At 37.7% G+C, this 26,318-nt stretch overlaps 3 protein-coding genes across 3 annotated transcripts; 1 reads left to right on the top strand and 2 right to left on the bottom strand.

Annotated features, from left to right (window-relative positions):
- Positions 1-5,471: 5,471 nt before the first annotated feature.
- Positions 5,472-6,020, bottom strand: LOC121050977 (putative DNA glycosylase At3g47830). The gene is made up of 2 exons (XM_040512655.1): positions 5,864-6,020; positions 5,472-5,783 (listed from the first exon to the last, which is right to left on the bottom strand). The coding sequence occupies exons 1-2, from the start codon at positions 5,903-5,905 to the stop codon at positions 5,538-5,540; spliced, it is 288 nt and encodes a 95-aa protein (XP_040368589.1). The 5' UTR covers positions 5,906-6,020; the 3' UTR covers positions 5,472-5,537.
- Positions 6,021-8,383: 2,363 nt separating this feature from the next.
- On the bottom strand, positions 8,384-11,774 carry LOC121049820 (nudix hydrolase 15, mitochondrial-like). Its single transcript, XM_040508041.1, has 5 exons — positions 11,712-11,774; positions 10,030-10,228; positions 9,503-9,645; positions 8,682-8,801; positions 8,384-8,589 (listed from the first exon to the last, which is right to left on the bottom strand). The coding sequence occupies exons 1-5, from the start codon at positions 11,772-11,774 to the stop codon at positions 8,410-8,412; spliced, it is 705 nt and encodes a 234-aa protein (XP_040363975.1). The 3' UTR covers positions 8,384-8,409.
- A 3,344-nt stretch (positions 11,775-15,118) lies between these two features.
- LOC112171362 (pentatricopeptide repeat-containing protein DOT4, chloroplastic) lies at positions 15,119-16,568 on the top strand. The gene is made up of 4 exons (XM_024308562.1): positions 15,119-15,191; positions 15,315-15,418; positions 15,561-16,286; positions 16,539-16,568. Exons 1-4 carry the CDS (start codon positions 15,119-15,121, stop codon positions 16,566-16,568), a joined length of 933 nt encoding a protein of 310 aa, XP_024164330.1.
- The last annotated feature ends 9,750 nt before the right edge of the window (positions 16,569-26,318 follow it).

The raw sequence follows: 26,318 nt of genomic DNA, 5'->3' as shown, positions 1-26,318 counted from the left end.
TTTCATTTTGAATTACATGTCAAGAACCCTAGAGCTCTCCTGGGGGGGCATTTAAGCTACTAGGTTGGTGCCCAGATGAAATTTAAATTTCGAATTGTTTGATGATTGTTTTCATGTTGGTTGATTAGCTTTGCTTATATGTATTGAACGAAATATGGGTCAATGATTCTGTCAAAGTTGCTTTCAATGAAATTGTATGATTATATAATTGCTTAATGCTATAGATTGCAGATTGTAAAATTGCTTGATGACATGATTATGAAATCCACTTGTGAGAATTTTTTGACCTTTAAATGATTGTGACTATCTCCCTGTTGCAAGTTTGATTGTCAATTATTTATTGCAAGTAAAAGAGAGTTCCTAGTAAACACTTGTTTATGGTCTGGAGCATATGGATACCAGTTTTCATTTGAATATCAACTTAAGTCCTTTTAATTTTCATATTGCACACAGCAAAGAATTTTGGAAAATTTTTGTTGATTGTGAAGATATTAAAACTGGAACATTGCATAGATTGTGTTTAGATAATGATTGTATCATCCACAGATGGCTATTAACTCTACATCATTTAAACACAAACTGTGGTTTTTGTACATATTGTATTCAGACATATAAAGCATAATTAGACACTTTCTTTTTGCCAAACAGGTGTTGATTTGTCTATTTATATCGTGTTTGTTTTCAATATGGTACAATTAAAAGAAAATAAAGAATAGCATGTATTTTGCCACACAGGTACTCTTGCTATTGAAAAACGATTTCAGTATGCCTAGATTTATATATCAATGTTTCTGATATGCATATTGTAACTTAATGTGTTATGCTGCTGATGGTTGGTGGTATTGATATGGTATGAGACTCTGAATGTCTTGTGTACAGGTTATAATTTCATTGCTTATGACCTTGAGATTATTAAGTTTTCTGGTTATTTTCTTGTTTTGAATTTAACTAGAAATGAGACTTAGACCTCCCTGTTTTCTTTATTTTCAGTTTTGAGCATCAACACCATAGTTCAGCTGAATGGTAGTAACTACAGGAAGTGGAGGACTGACCTAGACCTTTATTTGCTTGACCAAAGTGTGGACTGGTGCTTAACTGTGGCTGAACCTGTAGTAACCAATGAGAGTACAGACCAAGAAAAGGAACTTCATAAAGATTGGGCCAGGGCAAATAAAATCTGTAGATTGTCCATTATGAAAACTTTGTCTGACACAGTGAGGGGTGCCATTCCTGAGAAAGCCTTAGCTTCAGAGTACCTTCAAAGCATAGCTGAGAAGTTCACTACCAATGACAAAATAGAGGCTAGTATGCTGCTAGACAAACTGACCAGCATGAAGTTTAGCATGAATCAGAATATGAGAGAGCACCTTATGGAGATGATGAATATTCAAGGTCAGCTAGCCAACCTTGACATGAGAGTAGATGAGGGGTTCTTTATTCAGCTTGCCTTTAAATCCCTGCCTGACCAATACTTTGAGAGTCTGAAAACCACCTACAACACTCAAAAGGATAAGTGGAACCTGAATGAATTAATTGCAGTTTGTGTACAAGAACATGAGAGGCTTAAGAAAGGGAAAGAGGTGACTGTGAATTTGGTTGCTAAACCTCAGTGGAAAAAGGGAAATCTGGGAATCAGTCTAAGGCAAATCACCATCTGCATAAGAAACCAAAAAACCTGAAAAAGAAGATTGGGGGTTTCAAATGTTTTTTGTCTGCAAGAGAGAAGGTCACATAAAGAGAGACTGTGGGGCCTATAAGACCTGGAAGGCTAAGAAAAGAGGTAACAAATTAGTTTTTTCCATTGAAGTTAATTTAGTTAACACTAGTTCTAGTTGTTGGTGTTTTGATACAGCCTCACCAATCCATATTACAAATTCCTTGCAGGGGTTCCAAAGCCAGAGGCAGCCAAGGCCAAATGAAGTTAGTATCCATGTAGGAAATGGGATGAGGGTAGCTGTCAAAGCAGTTGGGACAGTGAAGTTAGCGTTTAGGCCTGGTGTTTTCTATTATTTAGAAGATGTTTATTATATTCCTTCGATGAGAAGGAATCTCATTTCAGTTAGTGCTTTGGTCAAGAAACAGTTTAGTTTTTTAGTAGATTTTTCTGGAATAAAAATTACCCTCGGATCCTAGTTTGTTGGACATGCTTCTTTTATTAATGATTATTGGGTGCTTCCTGCTTCATCTTCTATTGCATCTTCAGCTTCTAAACAAGTGCTTTTGCTTGAAAATGTGAATGGTGTGGTTGATGGTTGTATTGATTCTGCTACTGTGATTGGTTCTAATTAAAAGAAAGTTTTCAGAAAATTCTGCTTATTTGTGGCACAGAAGGTTATGTCATGCACTACTACAAAAAGGTCATCAGACGACGGTGAATTTGTGTTGTGTGATGACTAAGCTCACCGTGGTCTAAGTGAGTGTTGTGTGATTGAAAAATCAGACAACGGTGATTTCACCGTTGTGTGATAATAGTTTGCTCAATAGAAATACCTATTTCCGTTGTGTGAGTTCTGCGCAGCTGATAGGAGCATTTTAATGCGACGTTTTACTTGCTTTTCCCTACATTTCTTGCGTTATTTCCTTATTAAAACCCTGTTTAGGAAAGTTTTCATTCTTTGATTGGGAAAGTTCCTATTTGTAGAAAGTTTCTATTTTATAGTTTCTATTTATCATTTTTAGTAAGTTTCCATTTTCGGTAGTTTCTATTTTTCAGTTTAGGAAAGTTTCTATTTTTCTTATTAGTTTCTATTTTCAGGACCTTCGAGCTAAAATATGGAAATGAACTCATAAATGGAAAGAGGAGCTTGCGAACACCAAGGGGAGCAAAGATGAAGGTACATTGGAGTAGAAAAATGGAAATGTACTAAAAGATCAATTTTACACATATTCCTACTCCGGCTAGGAGAAACCAAGCCAAGCAAAGAAGAAGGAGCGGCCGCCTGACCAAATGAACTTCAAATGAGATGAAACCTTCCAGATCCATTCTAGACACCCAAAGGATCATTTATTATGAAGAGTGCCAGAGAAAAATATGAGTGGAAGGCCTTCAAACAATCAGCCCAATTCTCTACAGAAGCAAAACCGGAAAACTGGACCTGTAAGAGGTTCAGCAGCATTTCCGGCCCAACCACATGACAATAAATTCTGAAATTTTACCACAGTAATCTACACTCATGGTGGATAATTTCATATGAAGAAGTCGAAGGCTAAAAATGAGTTCTTAGTGGAGATAAAAATTAAAGGAATAAAGGAACAGAAAGTGCTCTCACCTAACAAATCCACTAAGTGTTTAAGTACTCTCACCTAACATATCCACCAAGTGTTTAAGTGCTCAAACCTAACCCATTATGATTTGTTTAAAGGCCAAATAGTGTTGCTTGGAAGCCTATAAATAGAGGCAAAAACAAAGACACACACATTCCTTCATCCATTTCATCTCATTGTCTCACCATTTCCTCTCCATTTTCCTTAGTCACCATTTCCTACATATATTCCTTCATCCATTTCATCTCCTTGTCTCACCATTTCCTCTCCATTTTCCTTAGTCACCATTTCCTACATATATTCCTTCATCCATTCCATCTTCTTTGTCTCTCCATTTCCTTTCCATTTTCCTATACATATTCCTTCATCCATCTCATCTTCTTTGTCTCTCCATTTCCTTTCCATTTTTCTCTCCATTCTCTAGTTTTAAGTTTCTGCATTTTTAAGCAAAGAGAAGAAGAGAAGAAGAAGCCATGAAGCCTCCTAGCCGTCATCATCCACCTTGTGCCGTGATAGAGAAGTCTTGCTTTAAAGATTCAAGATCAACGTCTCAAGCTCTTCATCATCCACTCCCTTCATGGTGTAATTCTATCTTTTTCCTTGTAATTTCTTTTGGTTTTCTTTGTTTAGATTTGTAGAACTATGAATTCTAGTTAACAAATAATGTTAAGGGCAAAGTTTAAAGCCCGTTTATATGTTTTGAGATAAAGTTGTGATTTCTATATGTTGATTTTTATGTTGCTTATGTGGGTTTGTTTAATTAAATTTGCATGATAGAAAACTTTTGTATTTTAATCTTATGTGGTTGCAAACACTTAGGGTTTTGATATAATTGGTGCTAGGTTTAAGAACATGAAATCGACTTTTCGTTTTGTGTAAACTTGAATCAAAGTAGTAAAGGTTTTGTGCAAAGACCGAATTTAATTAAAGAGGATTGCAATTAGGTGGACTTTTCCATACTAAGTTGTACACTTGAGTTGATAGCCTTTCTCTATGTCTAATGCGTTGAACATGTCATGATTGACTAGCTTTCTAGGGCTTGATTGCATGTTTGATAGGATTAATCTAGGTGCTTTCGCTTAGGTTAATTAGCATTGAAAAGTAAAATATGGGAAATCATTTGCTTTCGAATGTTTCACATGATCAACTCCTCTCTCATGACATTTAAAATCAACTATAGGAATTGTAATTGGATTTCTTGCATATGGATGTGGTTTTGATCTTTGTTCCTTGCGATCCACCCTTGTATATATATTTTTACATTTTCTTTATTTTATTTATCTTAATTTTCAATTCTATAATTCTTAAAACCCTCCCCCCTTATTTTTGTTCACTTGTATATATTTATTCTTTATTTTATTTTTGTAAATAATACTTTTCTTTATTTGTTTCACAATGACAGGTGTACCCTCAATCCCCGGAATAAAACGATCCATATTTGCTTATACTACTAACGATCAGGGTTAAATTATGCGCTTGCTTTTAGCGCATCAGCAGCATGTGCCTGGCATGGCATGCGCGGCGATGCCTCGGCACATTCAGACAAAAGAAGATGAAATTTTGCCGTTATCTGAGATTCATAACACACAACAGGTATGACTTATTCTTTGTTGTCTGAGATTCATAACACACAACGGATATAACTCATTATTTGTTGTCTGAGACTACTAACAGACAACGGATATAACTTAATATTTGTTGTCTGAGGTAAGTAACACACAACTGAAGTAAAATTATCTCCCTTGTCTGTTGATTATTCAGACAACAGAGATAATGTTATTTCTGTTGTGTGTTATGAATCTCACACAACTGAAGTGAAATTATCACCCTTGTCTGTTGATTATTCAGACAACAGAGATAATGTTATTTCTGTTGTGTGTTATGAATCTCACACAACTGAAGTGAAATTATCACCCTTGTCTGTTGATTATTCAGACAATAGAGATAATGTTATTTCTGTTGTGTGTTATGAATCTCATACAACATAATTTTGTTTTCTTTTGTTGTTGGTTGTTAGTTCACACAACAACTAGCATTGGTTTATGTTGTTGGTTGTTAGATATCTAAGCATTACTTTTAAACACAATGCAAATACAATTCAATAATTGATGCTGTAAGCAAATATTAACATATATAAAAGTCGATTGGCCTCCGTAATTCACTGAGATAACATAACTGTTTCTAATTCTACCCATTCAAATGGAAATCAAAGTTGTAGACGCAGAGAAAACTGCATCATGGCTAATAACTAGTCCATTATGTACTAGTGTTGATTACACGACTTCATTGCAGATTGCATACATGAAGTTGGAATTGATATCCTCGTATTCCTTTTCTTGCTGCTTACCAGTGCTACCTCCTTTCTTGATGCACTTGCGGCAGAGCTTACCATGTGTATACAGAAGGCAGTTCAGATCAAATTTAAGTTCATCTGGTATCCATTGGTTAAGATGAAGATATGTCGTATTCATGTCTGCTCCAACTGGAACCCAAGCCATAGCCTTTGCAATCTCAAACACCTGCATAACCATTCCAAAAGTCAAAATAAGCACATGACGAATCATCAATCACTTGAACCATCATATTACTAACTACTCACATGGGTGTCCACAGGAAAATCATCTTGCTGAAGTTGGAACATTAAAACACAAGCCACCTATCATCCAATTCCCGAATGTTATCATCTCAAAGAACGCATACAACGAAATATATAAGCCAGAGTACCATATATAACATCTCAACCCAAGCAAAGCAGCTCAACATCAGTAACAAAGATTTACCGTTTTTGGACCTATTCCTTTGAAATGAGAGAGCTTAACCTTAATTTCATCAACTGACAAATCTCGCAGGTACTCCAAGCAAATCTTTTCCTTCTTCTCCAGCAAACAACTCAGCATGTTCTTAATACAAAAAGCTTTGGTCTTAGCTAAACCACCACATCTTATGGCACTCTCTAAGCTTTGTGAATCAGCAGCCAAAACCTTCATCACAAAACAAAACAATGCAATTCAAAGCCAATGAAAAATGCAAGTCCAAATCCATATCCACAAACCCACACCCAAAATCTCTAAAAACATGCATAGGTCCTTAAATACTTCAAAGTTCCAATCTTTCTCATTCAATATTGACAACCAACATGTCAATATTCCAAATGCATCAAAACCCACCGAGGCAAAACCATTAAAGCTCAAAACTTTACCTCTTCCCAAGTTGCATTCTCCACCTAATGCTAGCTGCTGCATCATAAACCAATCATAAAATAAGAACAGATATTTCAGAGTTTGAAGTTCACAGTTTTATTCACAGAACAAATATATTTTAAGCTATATGAAATCAACAAAATACCATGTAGTCCAGCTGAAAATAAACCAAGGCTTTGTTACAATGACAATCATATAAACCAACTCAAATATCAAACTCGGGCAACAGCTAAAGGGCAGAATTAAGATGATGTTGATACAGTAGAGACCAAGTCAAGACAATTAAACCAGAATGACACATGCCCCAACCTTTCAAGTAGTATTTCAAGTTTTGGATCTGGATTGAGTAGACTGAACTAAGATCAGTTGTTGACCTACACTAGGGTGGACTGCATCGCAGAATCTGGTATATTCCAATACTAGCTTCAGGATATGTGTAGGATCCTTGGGAATAGTTACTAAAATCAACGCTACATCCAGTTAAAATTAAGAAAGAACAATCAAACCAAACAATATCATTGACAAAATTGAAATATGATTGACTAAAAGTTGTCCTGTTTGACTAGGAAATTGACACCAAGTACGCTTCAGCTCTGATTCGGAAACTTAAATTCTAAATAAATTCACTAGTTAAGGTTGGACTGGTGTTGCAATAATGATATATAGTTGCATCAGAAGCATATATTGCTGGTAACATCATTTTTCTGGTTTCTTCGGTTAAATTTGGTTCTTAAATCAGTGACATAGCATAGAGATGCAGATGATTAATAAAGAAGTGGAGCAACCCACATTAAGAAAATCGAAATTGGCGTAAGGGAGAGTGAGAGAAACCTCGGGAGTTGAATCATCAATCATACGTAATTCACCATTACTCTTACGCTCAAAGGCTGCAACCTTTGGGGAACCCTGAGCACAAATTATGAAAGGGTATGAGAAATTGCTTACACATGAAAGGATTATATCACCATTTGTACAAAATTAAATAAAAATGTCAACTGAAATTAACCATATAAAAGTTGCTACCTCTTTCAATCTGACGTCCCACCACTCATGAGGCTTGGCAAGGAGATCTTTCCACACAAGGATATTTTTCCACACTAGGATATCTTTCTGTGATTCATTCATATCATCCTTCTCACTTGCCACTATAAAAGAGTATATATATGAGAAGCTAGAGGTTGTTAAAAGGAAAAGTAGGGTAGCAATTCAGTTTTAGACTATGATGCATGGTCAAGATAATAAAACAAAGAAACAATAAAAGGTTTTGTCTTGAAAGATAATAAAAGCTGAAAAATCAGTTACTACAGCTGAAAACATAAAAACGGAAAGTGAATTAAAGGTAATCACTTTGGGTATATGAACAGAAGATGAACAACTATGATATTCATCTTGATTTTACTTAACTGAAATCTTACCAAGCTTTCACTGTTCTTGATTTCGATTGTTCAGGTTGAGCTTGACTAACAGTGAATCTAGATGGTAGTAGTGGCTCCCCGAAGATGAAAGGAATCAACTACTTTCAAAGAATAAATGAAACAAATTAGAAGCCATGGTAAATGAAAAAAATCAAACAAATTAGATGCCATGGTAAAGTACCTGGGATGATCAATTTACAGGTAAAGTACATAGTGTCCTCCAGATGTGATGGTATGGCCACAACGTGCAGAAGGAGCTTGACCAGGAAGCTTCAGTTGGGTCCATCCAGGTGTTTCATTTTCTTCCTTCCACAACAAAGACAAAACAGAAATTCAAGTTGAATAACTAAGAAACTGAGCAGTTAAGTATAATAGTCTGAATTGAGTTATATAAGACCAAAATTCATGAAGCTGAGTAGTTTGAAAAAATGAACAAGAAGAAAGTCGTGATACTAAAAGCACCAAAGCCATATACCAAAAAAAAAAAGGCCTAACACAGTGCAGGCTTGCAGACCATCTCAATACAAAGTTCAAGTAATAAAAGGAACAAAAGGTGGAGGCCGTTCATATACAATTGATGCAGCCCTAATCAAGATACCAGCAGTTAAGCCCCATATCATGTACTTCTTGTTGTTGGTTTCATAGTCAAAGAAATGAATCAGGTATTTGTTACCTATCCACTCTCTCTCCTCTGCCCTCCTGTTTTCATCCTGAAGCAAATGGATACACAATGATCAATAAAACAGATGAAAGCAATTTCATATGTTGACTCGGACAGAAGTGAAACTAATGAGAAAAAAACCTTGATGAACATTTCCAAGGGAGCATCAAATACTGATTCCACTTCGGCCGGATTTGGAGCAGGCTTGAATGCTTCCTTATCGTTAAGTATACCGATAACAGGTACAACTCTCAGTAGGTGCTGCACAGAAATCCAAGGATAACTTATTTAAGTCTAGAAACCTTTTTCAAGTTGAAAGTTGGAGACCGTGGTATGCTGCATTACATCAGTTGAGGAAATAACACGAAGTACTTGCTCTTTCCCTAGTCCTATCTTTGTGATTCAATCTTAGACACTTATGCAACTAATCAGACTAACCACTCTCTTTCCCATTAGAACTTCCTACATTTTGGAATGCCTTATGTGCATAGATGTATGGCATCAAACCCAAACTGGATTACAAGAACATCAAATATTTTGAAATTCTAGTTTCAAAATCAGATACGCATGAAAAGTAGTAAAAAAATGAGAACGGCAGGAAGCAACTAAATAGACATTACACCTCTAATAACCTCTCTTAGAAAATTCTTAATTTGGTCTGACACTCATTATAGTCCCCTCTAATCTATCAATCTATTTCCTCTTTTTTTTTTTTTTTTGGACTAAGTTTCCAAACTTTAAACTTTCGTTTGCAAAAACAAAAGTACTAACTGAAAGTCTCAAGCTTTAACCTCAACTACAGAGAAAAGCTCAAGGCACCAATTGAAACTTAGTACTAACCCAAAGCTCCAAGCTTTACATACTTGGAATAGACTAAAGTAAGCTCAGTCATATACAGACATAACACAAATAACATCAACCACCAAGTGTTTGATCAAACCAAAAAAGATAAAAGCTATTACCTTTGACAAAAATGGTTCAAGAACAGTGACAACATTCACAAGCTTAGGATCCAAACCAATCTCCTCTTTCGCTTCTCTTGTTGCTGTGTCACCATCATCCTTGTCTCCCTCCTCTGTTTTCCCACCTAGCAAAGAAACCTCACCTGCCAAAAACCAAAAAAATAAAAAATAAAAATCTTTACTATTTCTTCTTCATCTTCCTCAGTTCTTATGTAGGGGATCAGGAACAAAAGTGAAATGGGTTTTACAGAACAAATAGTTCTTATGTAGGGGATCAGTGTACTGCCAGTATACAACATTAATGTTTTCACAAATCATATACTTGAAGTACATGGCATATATCAGAAGGCATCATCTCGAGAGGTGCTTTAATAGGATGGCATGATTTACAGCAATAGGAAAATTAAGATGGCTATAATCTTAAGACTAGAATTGAAGGCAATTAGTATCACTACTAACCTTAAGACTAGGATATCGAAATTGAATCGTAATTTGCTTGGCTCGAAGCCCATACCACAGCGGCTAACCCTGGGATCTCTGTCCAGCAAATTGAGGTCTAGTGACACGGTCACCGGCTCGTATAGGCTGTCCAAGGTGGTCGGAATTCAGGGCTCGACCCACCATGACTAGTGAACAGAATAGAGGAGTGAGGGAGAGAGCCTCGAGATTCGGAGCTCGAAGAGCATCTGAGCCTAGTATTTGAGAGCATCTGAGATTGTTCGCGTCCTGATAAAAATTGAAATCAAAATTAGCTCTTCAGAGATTGAGGAATTTTATGAGTCTAATAGAAATAGGATTAGGAAATGGAAGTGAAAGCTTGAGAGAGGAAGGCTCAGCTAAGAGAATAACCGGTGAAAGAGAGAAGGAAACGATGGACGGATAGAGGTGAAGGACTTGAAATTGAAGGGACTGATGACAAATTGAAGCGAGATGGTCTTTAGTTTGCCGAACCCAAACCACCGCCAATCTCTTCAGCACAATTTGGGGATTCAGCAAAAAACCATAATCCCAATTTTTCAGAGAGTAAAAGTGAATTAGGGGCACCGCAGACATTTTAGGCGGAGGAGGATGGTGAAGGACAACAATCTAAATCTAATTGAGAGAGAGAGGGTCGAGAGGGTTCAAAACCTGAGAGGTCGAGATGTTAATTTTCTGTCGAGAGAGAGGGTCGAGATGTTTTCTGTCAAGAGAGAGGGTCGAGAGGCTAGCTAGGTTTTGTTTTCTTTCTTTTCCCTTTTGGACACGATGTGGCATGGCAATTAAACCTAGCAAAAAATTCAAAGTTATTCACACAATAGAAACCTCACCAACCGTTGTCTAAGTGCAACACTAAAAATCAAAATGTGAAATCATGGAGGGAAACATGGCACTTTCAGCATTTTAGCTCAAAATGTTGCCACCCAGTTCCATCTTCACACAACAGAAAATCTTAAACCTGTTGTACAATTACAACAGCTTGCATTAGGCTTATCTAGGGGAAGTCATTCAAGCAAGCTTCCACAAACTTTGATGCCTAGTTTTTCAATCACACAACGGAAATAGTAAAACCCGTTGTCCTAGTAGCCCAACTTTAAGTGTTTCAAGAGCCAACCAAGACTCCAAAGTGGAGGGAAATCTGCCGCTAAATTTTTTAAGACTCAGACGACAGACATTACTTCATTTCCGTTGTGCAATGTAGTTTTGATAAAAAAGTTTTCACTTTGTTGGCATTCACACAACAGAAGTTAACAAACACCGTTGTGCAATAAAGTTTACTTAAACACACAACAGATGATTTGTGTTCCGTTGTGTGATTAGTGTTGTGTGATTAACTTTTTGTAGTAGTGATGTTTCTAAAGAGAGACTGCTTCTTCTAGTTAAACAGGGAATTCTTCCTAAACTTGATTTCTCAGACTTGACTGATTGCATTGAGTGTGTTAAGGGCAAGTATGCAAAACAGAAAAAGAAAACAGCAACTAGAAGCACAATTGTGTTGCAACTGGTTCACACAGATATTTGTGGACCTTTTGCGACTCAGACTTTATGTGGTAATAAATACTTTATCACATTCATAGATGACTACACAAGGTTCTGCCATATTTATCTCATCTCAGAAAAAGCACAAGCCTTAGAGAAATTTAAAATTTATAAAGCTGAAGTAGAGAAAGAGTTGAACACCGTCATTAAAATAGTCAGATCAGATAGAGGGGGTGAGTTCTATGGGAGGTACACTGAGCTTGGCCAGCACAAAGGGCCTTTTGCCTTGTTTCTGCAACAAAGCATCTAGGCGCATTACACTACACCTGGAACTCCCGAGCAAAATGGGGTTGCAGAGAGGAGAAACAGGACTTTTATGAATATGGTGAGGACTTCAGGCCTTCCTAGGATGTTGTGGGGAGAGGCACTCAAAACAGCCAATTATTTGACCAACAGGACACCTAGCAAAGCAGTGAGCAAAACACCTTTTGAGCTTTGGAAAAAAAAGAAAACCTAGTGTGCTGCATACTCATGTTTGGGGTTGCAAGGCAGAAGCTAGACCTTATAATCCTCAAGAGTCTAAACTTGATTCCAAGGCTGTTTCTGCATTTTTTATTGGCTATCCAAAGAATTCTAAAGGCTTTAAGTTTTATTGTCCTACACATACATCCAGAGTCATCGAAACCAATAAGGCAGTATTTATTGATGAGGTCAACTTTACAGATAAGTTTGAGGATTTTGAGTTTGATGAATTACCTGAGATTGAGACAGATGTTGTAGATGCTCCTATTTCAGAACCGGTAGTTGTGTTATCTGATTTTTGTACTCAACCTACACATGTAACTCAAAACCATGCTCAAACTGATGTTGTGGAGGCACCATTAGTTCAAGAACTAGCAAATGCACAGCCGCCACCACAACCTGTTCTTAGAAGATCACAAAGAGATAGAAGATCAGCCTTAGATGCTTTAGCTGCAGATTTTCATATTTACTTACAGGAGGCAGATTTTGACATTGGTGAGATTAATGATCCCATAACTTTCAAACAGGCCATTGAAAGTGAAAGATCTCACCAATGGGAGGAGGCAATGGTCTCTGAGATAAAGTCTATGCATATTAACAAGGTGTGGACACTTGTTGAGCTGCCAGAAAATCACAAAGCCATAGGTTGTAAATGGGTATTTAAAACCAAAACCAAATCTGATGGGAGTATAGAGAGGTTTAAAGCCAGGCTAGTGGCTAAAGGCTTCACACAGCAAGAAGGCATTGACTTTAACGAAACATTTTCTCCTGTTTCAACAAAGGATGCTTTTAGAGTTGTCATGGACTTAGTTGCTCATTATGACATGGAGCTGCACCAAATGGATGTCAAGACAGCTTTCTTAAATGGTGAGCTTGAGGAAGAGATTTACATGAAGCAACCTGAGGGCTTCATTGAACCTGGAACTGAAAAGTTAGTGTGTAAGTTGAATAGATCCATCTATGGTTTGAAACAGGCTTCAAGACAGTGGTACTTGAAGTTTGATGCAGTGGTTAGTAATTTTGGCTTTAAAGAAAATCAGGTGGATGAATGTGTGTATATGAAGATAGAAGGGAAAAATTTTATTTTTCTAATATTGTACGTTGAGGATATCCTGCTTGCTAGTACCAGCTTGGAGTTGTTGAAAGCTACTAAGGATTTCTTGTCAAAGAAATTTGACATGAAAGATTTAGGTGAGGCCAGCTATGTCTTGGGGACTGAGATCAAGAGGGATAGAACAAAGTGTTTGTTGGGGCTATCACAACAAGGTTATATTAATAAGGTTCTGAAGAGATTTGACATGCAGAGTTGTGCAAATGGAGAGGTTCCCATGTCAAAGGGTGACAAATTGACTAAGGAACAATGCCCTCAGAATGATATAGAAAGAGAGAATATGATGACTAAGCCTTATGCACAGCTTGTAGGTAGTTTGATGTATGCGCAAGTGTGCACTAGACCTGACCTAGCCTATGCAGTAGGCATTTTGTCAAGATTTCAGTCCAATCCGGGTCCTGAGCATTGGATAGCAGGCAAGAAGATTTTGAGGTACCTTCAGAGAACCAAAGACCATCTGTTAGTGTATAGAAGAGTCAAGGAACTTGAGGTTGTAGGCTATTGTGATTCAGATTTTGCTAGTCACTTTCCTTCCTCCAAAAAGTCTACCTCAGGTTATGTTTTTACACTTGCAAGAGGAGCCATTGCTTGGAGAAGTGTCAAGCAAACCTTGATTGCCACTTCTACTATGCAGGCTGAGTTTATAGCTATCTATGAGGCTGTTTGTGAAGGACTTTGGTTGAAAAAAATTCTGGTTCAAACCAAGGCAGTGGACAGCATTGTTTCAAAACCTTTGAAATTTTACTGTGACAATTCAGCTGCGTGCAGTGTTCTTTACCAGGAACAATAAGAAGTCTACTAACTCCAAACACATAGACCTTAAGTATTAGTATTAGTGTATTACAGTGTGAGAGAAAGAGTCAAGCATAGGGAAATTGAAGTTTTGAAGATTGGTACTGATTTTCAGTTGCCTGATCCCTTTACAAAGGCCATGACAGTAGCTGCTTTCAAGCAACACGCTACTGAAATTGGCATTTTGCCAAACTTGGATGCTTGAGATCAGTGGGAGTGTTTTGTTTTTGAATAAGATAGTTTGTTTTCTGTAATTTTCTCATTGTATTGAATTTTAAGTTTGATTGGGAATTTTGGAATTGAATGAAATTGAATTTTCAGTTTTGAGTTGCAGCTTTACATATTGTTTTACATATAGAGATTCATATTTTGATTGATTGAATATGATATGACAGTTGTAGCTTTTGCTTTGATATGTTGCTGCAATATATATACCTGTTTTATAGTGCTTACAGGTTGTGAAAGTGAGTACATGAAGGAAAAATTTTCAGACTGAAAATTATGTATTCGGGTTCATGCATACAGAACCCAAAAAGAGGACCATCTTGCATTAATGTTAAATCTTCAGAATGATCAGGTAACTTTTGCAAGGTTCTGATATCTTCAGTGATTCATGTGGGGTGTGAAAATGATACAAGTAGTTCTGCAACTGCTGTGCCTTCATTAATACAGCTTGTTTCTTAATTCTGTATCATTCTAGCATTTTGACAGATCATGTTATTAGCCTATTAATTGTTGTTTATCTCAATGCGCAATAAAGAATTGTTGTTACACCTAAATCCATATGACTTCTTGTTATAGAAACTATTTCCAGTCCAAGTGGGAGAATGTTAGAGTGGACTGAAGATAGTTTCGTTTAGCATAACAACTGTTGTATTAAAGTAGGACATTCAACAAGAGATAAACAATTTAATTTAAACTTGGTAATATTTATCTAAGCATTCTGTTTGGATAGATACAAAGGGTTAATGTTGTTATCTTATATATCTAGATAACAGAAGATATGCATATGCAGTAGGGTTGGATTGAAACTCTAACTCCTTGATGGGACTGAGCTTAGAGTGATCTACTTCTCTGTATAAATAGGAGTCCCTGTGTACACTCAAGATACGCTGAAAATATAGCAGCAATACCATCTAGCTTTTCACATATTGAGTGCTTCACAGAAGGCTTTTTTTGAGTTCCTCATTCCAGTTCCTGCTAATCATTTCCAGCTGCACTCTACTCATTTCCAGATGGCTCTCCAAGCAACTGAGAAAGGTTGGTTTTCCAAGTCACTTTATCATGCTTATATCAATGTGTATTCTGGTGTGTGCTCATTGATAAGTATATGACATGTTTGTATGTGTTTGTGATATCAAATGATTGATTGTTTATTTTGTGGCAACATAGGATGCCAATGGATATGTTTAAGTGTTTTTATGAGTGTAGAAAGTTCAAGGTGTTTGGTGGCGGAGACAGGGTTTGTTTTTCGGCTAAGAGATTGGGGAAGTTGGCTTTGTGGGACAATTGTTTGGGGAAAGAAGAGTGTTCATGTATGTGCATTGTGGAGATTTAAGAGAAGCGAGGCGGGTTTTCGATGAAGATTCATATTTTAGAGAAGGTGTGTACTTATTTGGGAAGATGCAGGAGTTGGGTATCCTATCTAATTCGTATACGTTTTCTTGTATTTTGAAGTGTTTTGCTGCGCTTGGGTGTGTTAAGGAAGGTGAGTGTGTTCATGGGTATGTATGTAAACTGGGTTTTAGCTATGATAATACTGTGGTGAATTCTCTGATGGCTTTCTATTTCAAGAATAGAAGAATTGAAAGTGCACGGAAGGTGTTTGATGAATTGCGTGACCGAGATGTTATATTGTGGAATTCAATGATTAGTGCGTATGTGTCAAATGGTGCTGCGGAGAAGGGAGTGGAGGTTTTCAGGCAGATGTTTTGTCCAGGGATTGATGTGGACTTGGCTACGATTATCAATGTTCTAATGGCGTGTTCGGGCTGTGGAAATCTTGCATTAGGTAGGGTAGTTCGTGCTTATGCGATAAAATCTGGTTTCAACATAGATGTTATGTTCTGTAATAATGTTCTAGATATGTATTCAAAATGTGGCGATTTGAGTGATGCAATTCGAGTGTTTGAGAAGATGGGTCAAAGAAGTGTTGTGTCGTGGACTTCGATGATAGCAGGTTATGTTCGTGAAGGTCTTTCGGACAAGGCAATCGAGTTGTTTTGTGAAATGGAAGAGAATTATGTTAGCCCAGATGTTTATACAATCACAAGCATACTTCATGCTTGTGCTTGTAGTGGCTCGATGGAAAAAGGCAAGGATATACACAAGTATATTAGAGAACATGGCATGGACTCGAGTTTGTTTGTCTGTAATTTGCTCATTGTTTGTTCTATTTTAGAGGTAAAAGTTATTCAATTATGTGTGCCTTTCTCTTGTTGATTCAGTTATGCAACTTAGGTGACTAGCTATTATTTGGTGAACAGAGTTTTATCTGTTTTTATGCATCATTGTGCATGTTTTCACCCAATATCTCATTGCTACTTCATTTGGCAAACTAAAAACTATTATTCAGCTCTTGGATACCATATGCAGTGCCTAATGCAATTTTCTATGAACAAGATGAACTAATGAACTTTATGTTACTGTGTGTAGGTGCAAAAGGGTAATCTTGCTACTGGTTAATTTGGTAATCTTGTTGTTGAAATAATGCGATTTTCTATGTTTTTAATTTCATTCATGGATTGACATATTGATGCGCTTTTAGCAAGCGCATAATTTAACCCTGAAAATATCGTTAGTAGTATAAGTAAATAGGGATCGTTCTATTCCGGGGATTGAGGGTACACCTGTCATTGTCAAACAATTAAACAATTAAAATTAAAACAAAGTATAATATTCACAAATATATTCACAACTATAAACATTATTTACGAAAAAAAGGGGGGATTTTGTTTTTGGATTTTCGAAAATAAAACTAAGTTAACAAAATAATTAAAATGCAAAAACATAAAAATACAAATGGAGTGAGAGAACAAAGATCAAAAACCGAAACATATGATTAAAATTGATTCAAACCCTAATATTGTTCATCTAAGTCATGAGAGAGGAGTTGATCATGTGAAACGTTAAAAGCAAACAATTTCCCATATTTTACTTTTCAATGCTAATTAATCTAAGTGAAAGCACCTAGATTAATCCTATTAAACATGCAATCAAACCCTAGAAAGCTAGTCAATCATAACATGTTTAATGCATTACACATAGAGAAAGGCTATCAACTCAAGTGTACAACTTAGTATGTAAAAGTCCACCTAATTGCAATCCTCGTTAATTAAATTCGATCTTTGTCCAAAACCTTTACTACTTTGGTTCAAGTTTACACAAAACGAAAAGTCGATTTCATGTTCTTAAACCTAGCAACAATTATGCATAAACCCTATAAGTGTCGACCCAAATAAGATTAATACACAAAGGATATCTATAATGCAAATTTAATTAAACAAACCCACATAAGCAACTCTCGAAGAACAATAATATGAATCTGAAAATTCTCAATTAATCATAAAAATTCCAGAAATTAATATTTGTTCAAACACATGTGTCAACTAGTTCATAACCAACGAAATTCAAAGCAAAGGTTACAAAGGAGAATCGGATTACACCGTGGATGAAGATGAGATGGATGATAAACGTTGTGGGCTCTTGAATCTCGAAAGCAAGCTTCAAGGATGGATATGGATGGTGATGCTCACGGCTTCTCTTCTTCTTCCTTTGGCCTTGCTTGAACTCGTGGAGATGACTAGAGGATGGATGGGAAAATGGAAAGAAAATAGAGAGACAAAGAAGATGAAATGGATGAAGGAATTTGTGTTATGGATTCAGAAATTGGTGATTGAGAGTGAGAGGAGAAGGTGTTTAAATAGGGAAGAAAAAGAAGAGTGAAATGATGAGATGAAGAAAAATAATGAAAGTGGAGTATGAGAGTGGTTTGTAAAATATGTAAAAGATGAGGTAATGATGAAAGCAAAGCATGAAGGTGAAAAAATGTGGAAGTGATGATGATCTTTTAGGGTAGAAAAAATGTATCCAAGGAAAAAGAAATGCTTTCTTCATATGGGTGGGAAACATGAATATGTGGTGTTGAGCTGTTTTCAGGTCAGTTTCTTCCCCTTTATTCCTTCAATTATTTCTCCATCAAAACTTCAGAATGAGCCTTCAACTTCTTCATAAAAAATGTTCCACTATGAGTGTAGATCATCCTGGCAAATTTTCAGAGCTTTATTCCATGTGGTTGGGCCAGAAATGCTGCTGGACCTCTTACAGGTCCAGTTTTCCGGTTTTGCTTCTGTAGAAAATTGGGCTGATTGTTTGAAGGCCTTCCACTCATATTTTTCTCTGCCACTCTTCATAAGAAATGATCCTTTGGGTGTCTAGAATGGATCTGGAGAGTTTCAGCTCATTTCGAGTTCATTTGGTCAGGTGGCCGCTCCTTCTTCCTTGCTTGGCTCTGATTCTCCTAGCCGGAGTAAGAAAATATTCAAGGTTGACTTTTTAGTGCATTTTCATTATTCTCCATCATTTCTAGGTAATTATGGACGTAACACTCATTTCTTCTTCATCTACTCCAATGTACCTAAAAATAGAAATTAAGTTAAAAATCGATTCGTTAAGGAATAACTAAGCAAAATGTGAGGAATTAACATTTAAAATATCGCATTAAAATGCTCCTATCACATATCTAATTGCTACTGCTACTACTCCTGCTATTGCAACTGAATTTGCTACTGAACCAAAGACACGTTCAGCAATTGATTATACGCATTTATATGCGTATAATTATATCTAAAACACTATAAATAAGCAAATCCTCATGTCAATTATTATGTAATTAATCCATTTTTATTTATTTGTAGGTAATAAGCGGAGTTGCGGAAATCGAGAGAAAAAGTACGAAAATGAAGCAAATTGGAGTATACCGACAAAAGGACAAAATAGTAGAGCATCGGTCAACTATGGTCAATGAAACATGGAATTAGAGGGAGCTTAATTCATTAATTAGTGGCTTAATTGGCTAATTAAGCCTTTCAGCATGCATGCACGTTCTCTAATTGTTTGGCTTATCTAATAAGCCCATGACACATGGCATTAAGCTTTCTTTTCTCATCTCCATTCACTCTAAAAAGTGAAAACGGTGGCTGATGGTTCTCACAATTAAAGCCTAGCCCACGTGACCTTTCTATCTACTCTTTGGTCGAGACTTGATATCTGGTCCGTCCATTCTCTTTCTCTTGCAATCACAGCCACCCATCCGATCTATCCTCTCACCCTCTCATTGAAGCAGATCAACCTAACCCCCATATATATTCCTCTTTCTTTCTCTAAGACCCTAACAGCTGCCGCACACACCAAATAGAGGCAGCCCCCTTGGGCTGCTCTCTCTCCTCTCCTCTCCTCCTTCTCCTCCATTTTTCATAATAGTTTTAGTTTTCTTTTGGGTATTCATAGAATTTCTCACACAAGTTTCAAGGATTCATCAAAAGCTACAAGATTCAAGCTTTAGGTATTTGTGGGAGTTGTAATTCAAGGGAAGTCATATTAGCTTCCTAGCTAATTGTGGCTACCTTTGTGTTCTCCTACACTTCTATAATCTTTTCTCTTTGAATTTTGTATCTTTGATGTTCATAGTTATGGGTTGTGAGTAATTTCTTTGTTGGGAGTTAGGGTTGTGAAGCCCTAACTCATCTTGTATAAATATTGATGCTTTAATTTTAATAAATGCAATTTTCATTGTGTATGCTTTAAATCCGAATGTATTGGTCCTTAGAAGCATGTTTCTAGGCTTTGTCACCCTTTGAAATTATGTTGTGGGCAATTGTGATGAATAGATTGATAAATTGACAACTTATTGGTCTTGTTGCATCTAGGATTTAAGTGTGGTGACCATTAGCTAGCTTAATTGTAGCTAAGCTTGCTTGGGTCTCTATTATCTTGCACTCTAGGCCTCTAATTTTAGATATTGCGGCCTTAACCGGCGTAATGCCCAAATTAGAGAGTTGATTGTGGCCTTAACCGGCATAATCGATACACCGAAAGGATAATTGGTTTAGTAGCCTTAACCGGTACTAGATACGGGACTTGACACATATAGGAAATGCATGCATTTGTAAAATTGGCATTGATATTTGCAAGATAGTTAGTGTGAATCACCCGACACTCCCATGTTCCCATTAATTTGAAAACCCAAATTTAATTTTTCTAGTTCGTTAATTAGTTGTTTAGTTTACTTTTTGGTTGCATTTAATTTAGTTGATTCCCAATTCAAAACCCCCTACAAATTTCGACTCATTTGTGCATATCCACCACTAGGCTCTTAGTTTTGATTAGGCTTTGGTGAAAACCAAAGCCGAGCATTTCTAAGGCTTGGTGCCTTAGATTAACATTTTTATTTATTTTCTTTTTCTTTTCTTTGTTTGCTAAGTGTCTTTATTTCCGATTACCCAAGGATTGTGGGTTAGCCACTAATCCCCGTGGTACGATAATCTTTGGGCTCAATATTTCCCTTACTTGACAACGATTCGTACACTTGCGAAAGTTTATGAACCAAGTCAGCAATAAAGAAGAAAAAGAATCCTGCTACTGCTACTGCAAATGAAGCTGCTACTGAACCAATGACATGTTCAGCAATAAAGAAGAAAAAGAATCCTACGACTGCTACTGCTCATACTATTGCAAATGAAGCTGCTACTGAACCAAGGACACGTTCAACAATAAACAAGAAAATTGCTCCTGCTACTGCTCCTACTATTGGAAATGAAGCTGCTACTGAACCAAGGACACTTTCAGCAATAAAGAAGAAAAAGAAGTTTGACGAAGAGCTCTGAGATCCTCTCTCTTAGCAAAGTGTAAAAGGAAGAGTCTTTTTTTTTTTTTTAGAAATAACATAAAGGGATTATTCTCAGTAAAAAAAAAGGTAACATAAAGAGATTAGAACTCAAAATAAGTAATTAAGGATAAAAAATTAAATGAACTCATGACATGTGGCAAGTGGATAGAAGATTGTCCTTATTTGTAAAATTTAATCGTTATAAAGGGATTAGAAGTCAAAAAAGTAGTTAAAGGGAAAAAAGTAAATTAACTCATGACATGTGGCAAGTGGAGAGTACATTGTCCTTATTTGTATGATTTAGTCCTTATATGTTTAATTCAATCTGTAAATGATGTATTTGTTAAGTCATCTTTTGTCAATAACTTATATGTAATTTGTTATTAGTAAAAATGTGTCGTGGATAGATTTCGTGACACGATATATCATATACATATAAAATTTAGTTTAATATTACATTATTACAACATTATCTCTTATAACTAAATAATTTTGAATCAAATTAGCATTGACATACACTACTTAGACTAATAGGATTGGTCAAAATGCTCAATAATTCAAGATTTACCTTATAATTTCTCCTACTTTTTTTTTTGGTTACATAATTTATTCCTACTTCAATATGCAATGGTGAAAGTGAATGTGGATGGGAGTTACCAGGCTGATTATGGTGATGGTGGAGTGGGAGTTGTGATACGTGATGAAAATGGGATGTGTTTGTCAGCTCTGGCTAGGTATTTCCCACATGCTTCATCTGCTTTACATATGGAGGCTGAAGCATGTAGACTGGGATTTTATTGGCGATCCATCAGGACATGATCGTTATTGATATTGAGAGTGATTCTTCCCTTGTTGTTACTACTCTACAACGTGAGGTGGAAGATAGATCTAACATTGGGCGTATTATCGATGATTGTAAGTCATATTTGACATCTTTTCACTCAAGTCAGGTTAGTCATATCTTTCGTGAAGCAAATGGTGTAGCCAACAGGTTAGCGCACCTTGCTAGTTTTAATTATATTTCTGATGTATGATTAGATGAGACTCATGTTATTATTCGGGATGTTCTCTATGGGGATGTTTGTAATCTTTCTAATGTAGCACGGGGTTCAGATACTATGTTCCCCCCCCCCCCAGTTGCAAAGTATTAATTCAATAAATATAATCGGGTGTGGGGCTAAGCCTCCCAAATAGGCTGGGTTCCAAATCCCTTTAAAAAAATGCAATGGTGAATATCTGACAAGAATAGTGGCGACGATCTAGTAGGAGCGAAGCAGTTGTGGCCTGGTCCACGTTGCATGTCAATTCCTTTATTACCAGCCTATCCAGAAGGGCATAATAAGAAACCATCAACTGTCAGAATTAACTACAAAATTTCCATTTCTAGAGTAAATCAAGGGGTCAAACACAAATGCTACAGCTCAGTAGTGGCTCTCTCCATCAAATTTATCAAGCCAATAGTCCTAACCTTGGACTCTAGCTAAGGCCTCTGCCCTCTGTTTTTAGTTTTCTATTTTTGATATAGTTCTTCATAAATTGATGGATTTTCTTGGTTTTTGAACAAGCTGTTTAGAGAGGAGTGGAGAGTGTTATGCCTTTGATCTTACACCCTTTTCGTTATAGGCATTGTTTCATCAAAGAATATTGTTATTTTCAAAATCAGCAATTAGTATACATCTAAATGTGACCTCAAAACACTTATAAATAAAGAAAATAAGTAAAAATTGTGAAAATCAAACTTAGTTATAATTGGATAGTATTGCTAAAGGCTGCATATTGCCTTATTAATAGACTAACTCGCATTTAATACTTATGATATCATTAAATTTATAAATTTTCAAGTTAAAATCAAACTTAGTTATGATTGGATAGTATTGCTAAAGGCCGTCAAACTTAGTTATGATTGGATAGTATTGCTAAAGGCCGTTGTTTGGCTCCAGTTTTTCTTGTTAACAGTCTCTTTTCTTGCGTGGGCGTGCTAGCACCGTTCAGGTGTGGTCATCGGGGGTGTCCCTTAACTTGACTTCTTTCAAGGGATTGTGGACGAGGAGAGCACCAACCTCATCGTGGGATTCTTTGTGCCTCGGGGCCAAGAATTTTGCTGAGCTTCTTCAAAATCACAATCGATACTCGACGTCGTAGATCGAGCAGAGCGAAAACCACTGGGAAGTGAGGAGAACTTGCTAAAACGTGACTTTAGCTTGGTTGGTTTCCGAGGGCGTTACCCTTGCTTGGCTGGTTCCGTAACTGTTGTGGTCGAAGTACTACAGTCGGCTCCTGAGGAGACTAGGACTGAAGCAAATTAACAGAGGGTTTGGTGGTACTGACAGTTAGCTCCTGAGGATTCTGGGACTGGAGTGTGGTCAGCGGTAAGAGAATGAGAGGGGTTGTTCTGGAGAGGCTTGGATAATCGTAGAGATTGTTGTTGATGAATTGTGTGCGTTGTTACTTGTTGTAGCCTCTATATATAGGCTACCAAGCCATATTAGTTGGCCTTAAACAAATGAGATAGTGGAGCACTAAATGGAGTTGAAAATGATAAATTTTGGAGTGGTTTTGAGTCACTTTCTGCTCCTTTATTCCTTCAATTATATCTCCACCAATAATTCAGAATGGGCCTTCAGCTTCTTCATATCAGATGATCCACCATGAGTGTAGATCATTCTGGTAAAATTTCAGAGTTTACTTACATGTGGTTGGGCCGGAAACGCTGCTGGACTTCTTGTAGGTCCGGTTTTCCAGTTTTGTCTTTCAGAAAACTGGACTGATTGTTTGAAGATTTTCTACTCCAAACTAGCTCTTGCACTATTTATAAGAAATGATACTTGGGATGTCTAGAATGAATATGGAAAGTTTTAGGTCATTTGGATTTCGTGTGGTTAGTCTGCCGCCTCTCCTTCTTTGTTTAGCTCGGTTTCTCCTAGCCGAAGTAGGAAAATGTGCTAAAGTTGAATTTTCATTTTCATGCTTCCATCATTTCCTTTTCTTGTAGCTCGCATAATCTTTCATAATTCTGCAAGTAGGTTTTATTTAGGCTCTAAATAATATATTTCGAAATTGTCGACAATATATAGCTTGAGCCACTGATAGTTGCTCAATTTCTCCAAGACACGCCTTGTCATGCCAAAATGCTCATTTTGAGTTCAAACAGCCGCATAGTGCCTTATTAATGGACTAACTCGTTTTAATACTTATGATATCATTAAATTTATAAATTTTCAAGTTAACAGTTTGTGTGTGTGTAAATAGTGGGCTTAAGTTTTTTTTTCTTCCCTGAATATGATGTTCAAGTTGAATATAACATATACCAAATATATTTTGAATAAAAAATAGAAATTTTATACTGTATTTTCTAAGAATAAATAGTGTAAAAAGAAGGGAAAATCGTCCATACAGTACCTGATCTTTTCCCCATTCTAAACTTCTGTACCTCACGTTCAGAAAATATCAGAACGGTACCTGAGGTTTTGACCCCGACCGAAGATTGGTACCTGGTGCCGTTATCTCTGTTACAAAAACTGATGGTTGGCATATTTTAATCATTAAATGATCAATTTACCCTTTAGTTTTTGTTTTCTTGATTTTTTTTATATAATAAAAAAAATTCTATTAGTTTTGAAAAATTATTTAAATTTTTGGTTGCCAAATTTTATCTTTTGAACCCGTACGATTAAACTAGATGTTGTTTCAAGATTGTAGAATTTTTAGAGGATTTTTTTTGTACACCCGAGCTATTTTTAATAATTTTTGGAAGTTTGGTAATGTAGATACCTCTACTAGCAAGGCTAGTTTGCTATCTCACCAAGCATAATTAACACCCTCTTTGGGACACCCACAAGCCATGGTGAGGCCTAACCGCTACTTGCATCTTGTAGCCCTATATTCAGGCTACGCCACGGTATCCGGAAGAGGCAAATCCGTCGCCGGGAAGCCACGTTCTCGCCCTTGCCAAGCCTCCACAACATGGCTTTCTACATGCTTCTTGGACTAGCTAGAATTGTGTGGTTGCTTGTCCCACATCGAAAACCATGTAAAGGAAGAGCATTCCTTCACCTATAAAAGGAACTCTCCTCCCACTTAAACACCATTCATTCCATTCCAATCCAATCCCATTACATCTTTTGTAATCCTCCTTTGGGCCGCAAGGCTCAACACATGGTATAACATTAAAGTGGACGTAGTTTCCCGCTAAGGCGGGAGACGAACCACTATACATCTCGTGTCACTCTCTCTCTCTAAAGCTAACTAGAGATCCCACGGATCACTAACGTTAACATTGGCGCCGTTTGTGGGAAGCCAGCACAAAGGCTTCGTCACCTACCACGAACTTTGACCCGAAAATGTCGAGTCAACGCTCATTCAACATCAAATTGGGGCCGGTCAACACCCAACATGGCTGGTCAACGCCCGGCGGGGTCGGTCAACGCCCGTAGGCAAAGTCAACGCCCATCAAGGCTTGATCAACTTTTGGTCAACGCCAACTACAAAAAAAATAAAAATAAAAAAAATAAAAAAAAAATTGAGGTCAAATCTTCTCTGGACAACCAGAGATTTGCTATGGACACCAACACTCTTCAATCATCATCAACGGCACCGCCACACTGGTTCAGCGGCAACACCAAACTTGCACCACCAGCAGCCAAGAATCCGCTCAGTACCACAAGCGGCAAAGCTCCGCGGACTCCGCTCAACTGCTCCGCCAGAGCACCATCAGCGGCACTTCTTCCGCTAGCCAACCTCCGATCCGCTAGCGAGCCAAGCCTCCGCCAAACATCCGCTAGCATATTCCTCCGCTAGAGCCTACCGCCAGCAACTCCGGCCAGCCTACCAGCAAGCACAACCACCAACTCTCCGCTGAGCACCAGGTCAGCTAGCTACAACACCGCTAGGAGAAACCGGCGGCAAAACCTCCGCCAGCCTCAAAACCGACTGCCAAAACTGCTCCACCGTCGAGCACCTCTGCTTCATTGAGTTCCAAACCTCCGCTGGCCAAACCTTCGCCGGCCAAATGCTCCGTTCCACCAGCCTCACTACCGCTGGGCAGCACCGCCGAACTTCACCAATAGCTCCGCCTCCGCTGGCCACAGTTCACACTGACCCGCTGGACAACACTCTGCTGACCAAGCTCCTCCGCCAGCCATGGACAGATCACGGCTAACCAAAGCTTAGAGGACAGGCTCCATCAACGAGCCCCGCTCCGCCGAGCTGCTCCACCGCTGAACTCTCCTCCGCTGACCATCTTGACCCACCGTGCATAGCCTCCTCCGCTAAGCTTCATCAGCGGAAACTTCTCCGCTAGGCTTCGTCAGCAGGAAACAAAGCTCAGGTAGATATCCATCAGCGGCACCGCTGACCTTCACCGCTGAGCAACCCCCGCTGACGTCCTCCTCCACTGGGCTTCACACCTGGGTGGTCTCCGCCGAGCAATGAGCTCCACTCCGCTAGACTATCTCCGCTAGCCTGCCTCCGCCGGCCATGGACAAGCTCCGCTTACCAAAGCTTAGCGGACAAGCTCCGCTGACCAAATCGAGCTCCGCTCCGCCGGGATC

This window comes from Rosa chinensis, chromosome 1 (assembly GCF_002994745.2).
Source record: "Rosa chinensis cultivar Old Blush chromosome 1, RchiOBHm-V2, whole genome shotgun sequence".
Lineage (NCBI taxonomy): Eukaryota > Viridiplantae > Streptophyta > Magnoliopsida > Rosales > Rosaceae > Rosa > Rosa chinensis.
This window is presented reverse-complemented; position numbering and strand designations above follow the sequence as displayed.

Coding starts and splice junctions, on each gene's coding strand:
- LOC112171362 (XM_024308562.1), top strand. CDS start 15,119: ATGGCTCTCCAAGCAACTGAGAAAGGTTGGTTTTCCAAGTCACTTTAT. Junction 15,192..15,314: donor TTATATCAATGTGTATTCTG/GTGTGTGCTCAT, acceptor TTATGAGTGTAG/AAAGTTCAAGGTGTTTGGTG. Junction 15,419..15,560: donor GGGGAAAGAAGAGTGTTCAT/GTATGTGCATTG, acceptor TGTATTTTGAAG/TGTTTTGCTGCGCTTGGGTG.
- LOC121050977 (XM_040512655.1), bottom strand. CDS start 5,905: ATGTTCCAACTTCAGCAAGATGATTTTCCTGTGGACACCCAT. Junction 5,784..5,863: donor ATTTTCCTGTGGACACCCAT/GTGAGTAGTTAG, acceptor ATGGTTATGCAG/GTGTTTGAGATTGCAAAGGC.
- LOC121049820 (XM_040508041.1), bottom strand. CDS start 11,774: ATGCGCCTAGATGCTTTGTTGCAGAAACAAGGCAAAAGGCCCTTTGTG. Junction 8,802..9,502: donor TTGAACCATTTTTGTCAAAG/GTAATAGCTTTT, acceptor ATTTCTGTGCAG/CACCTACTGAGAGTTGTACC. Junction 8,590..8,681: donor CCTTGGAAATGTTCATCAAG/GTTTTTTTCTCA, acceptor CATTTGCTTCAG/GATGAAAACAGGAGGGCAGA.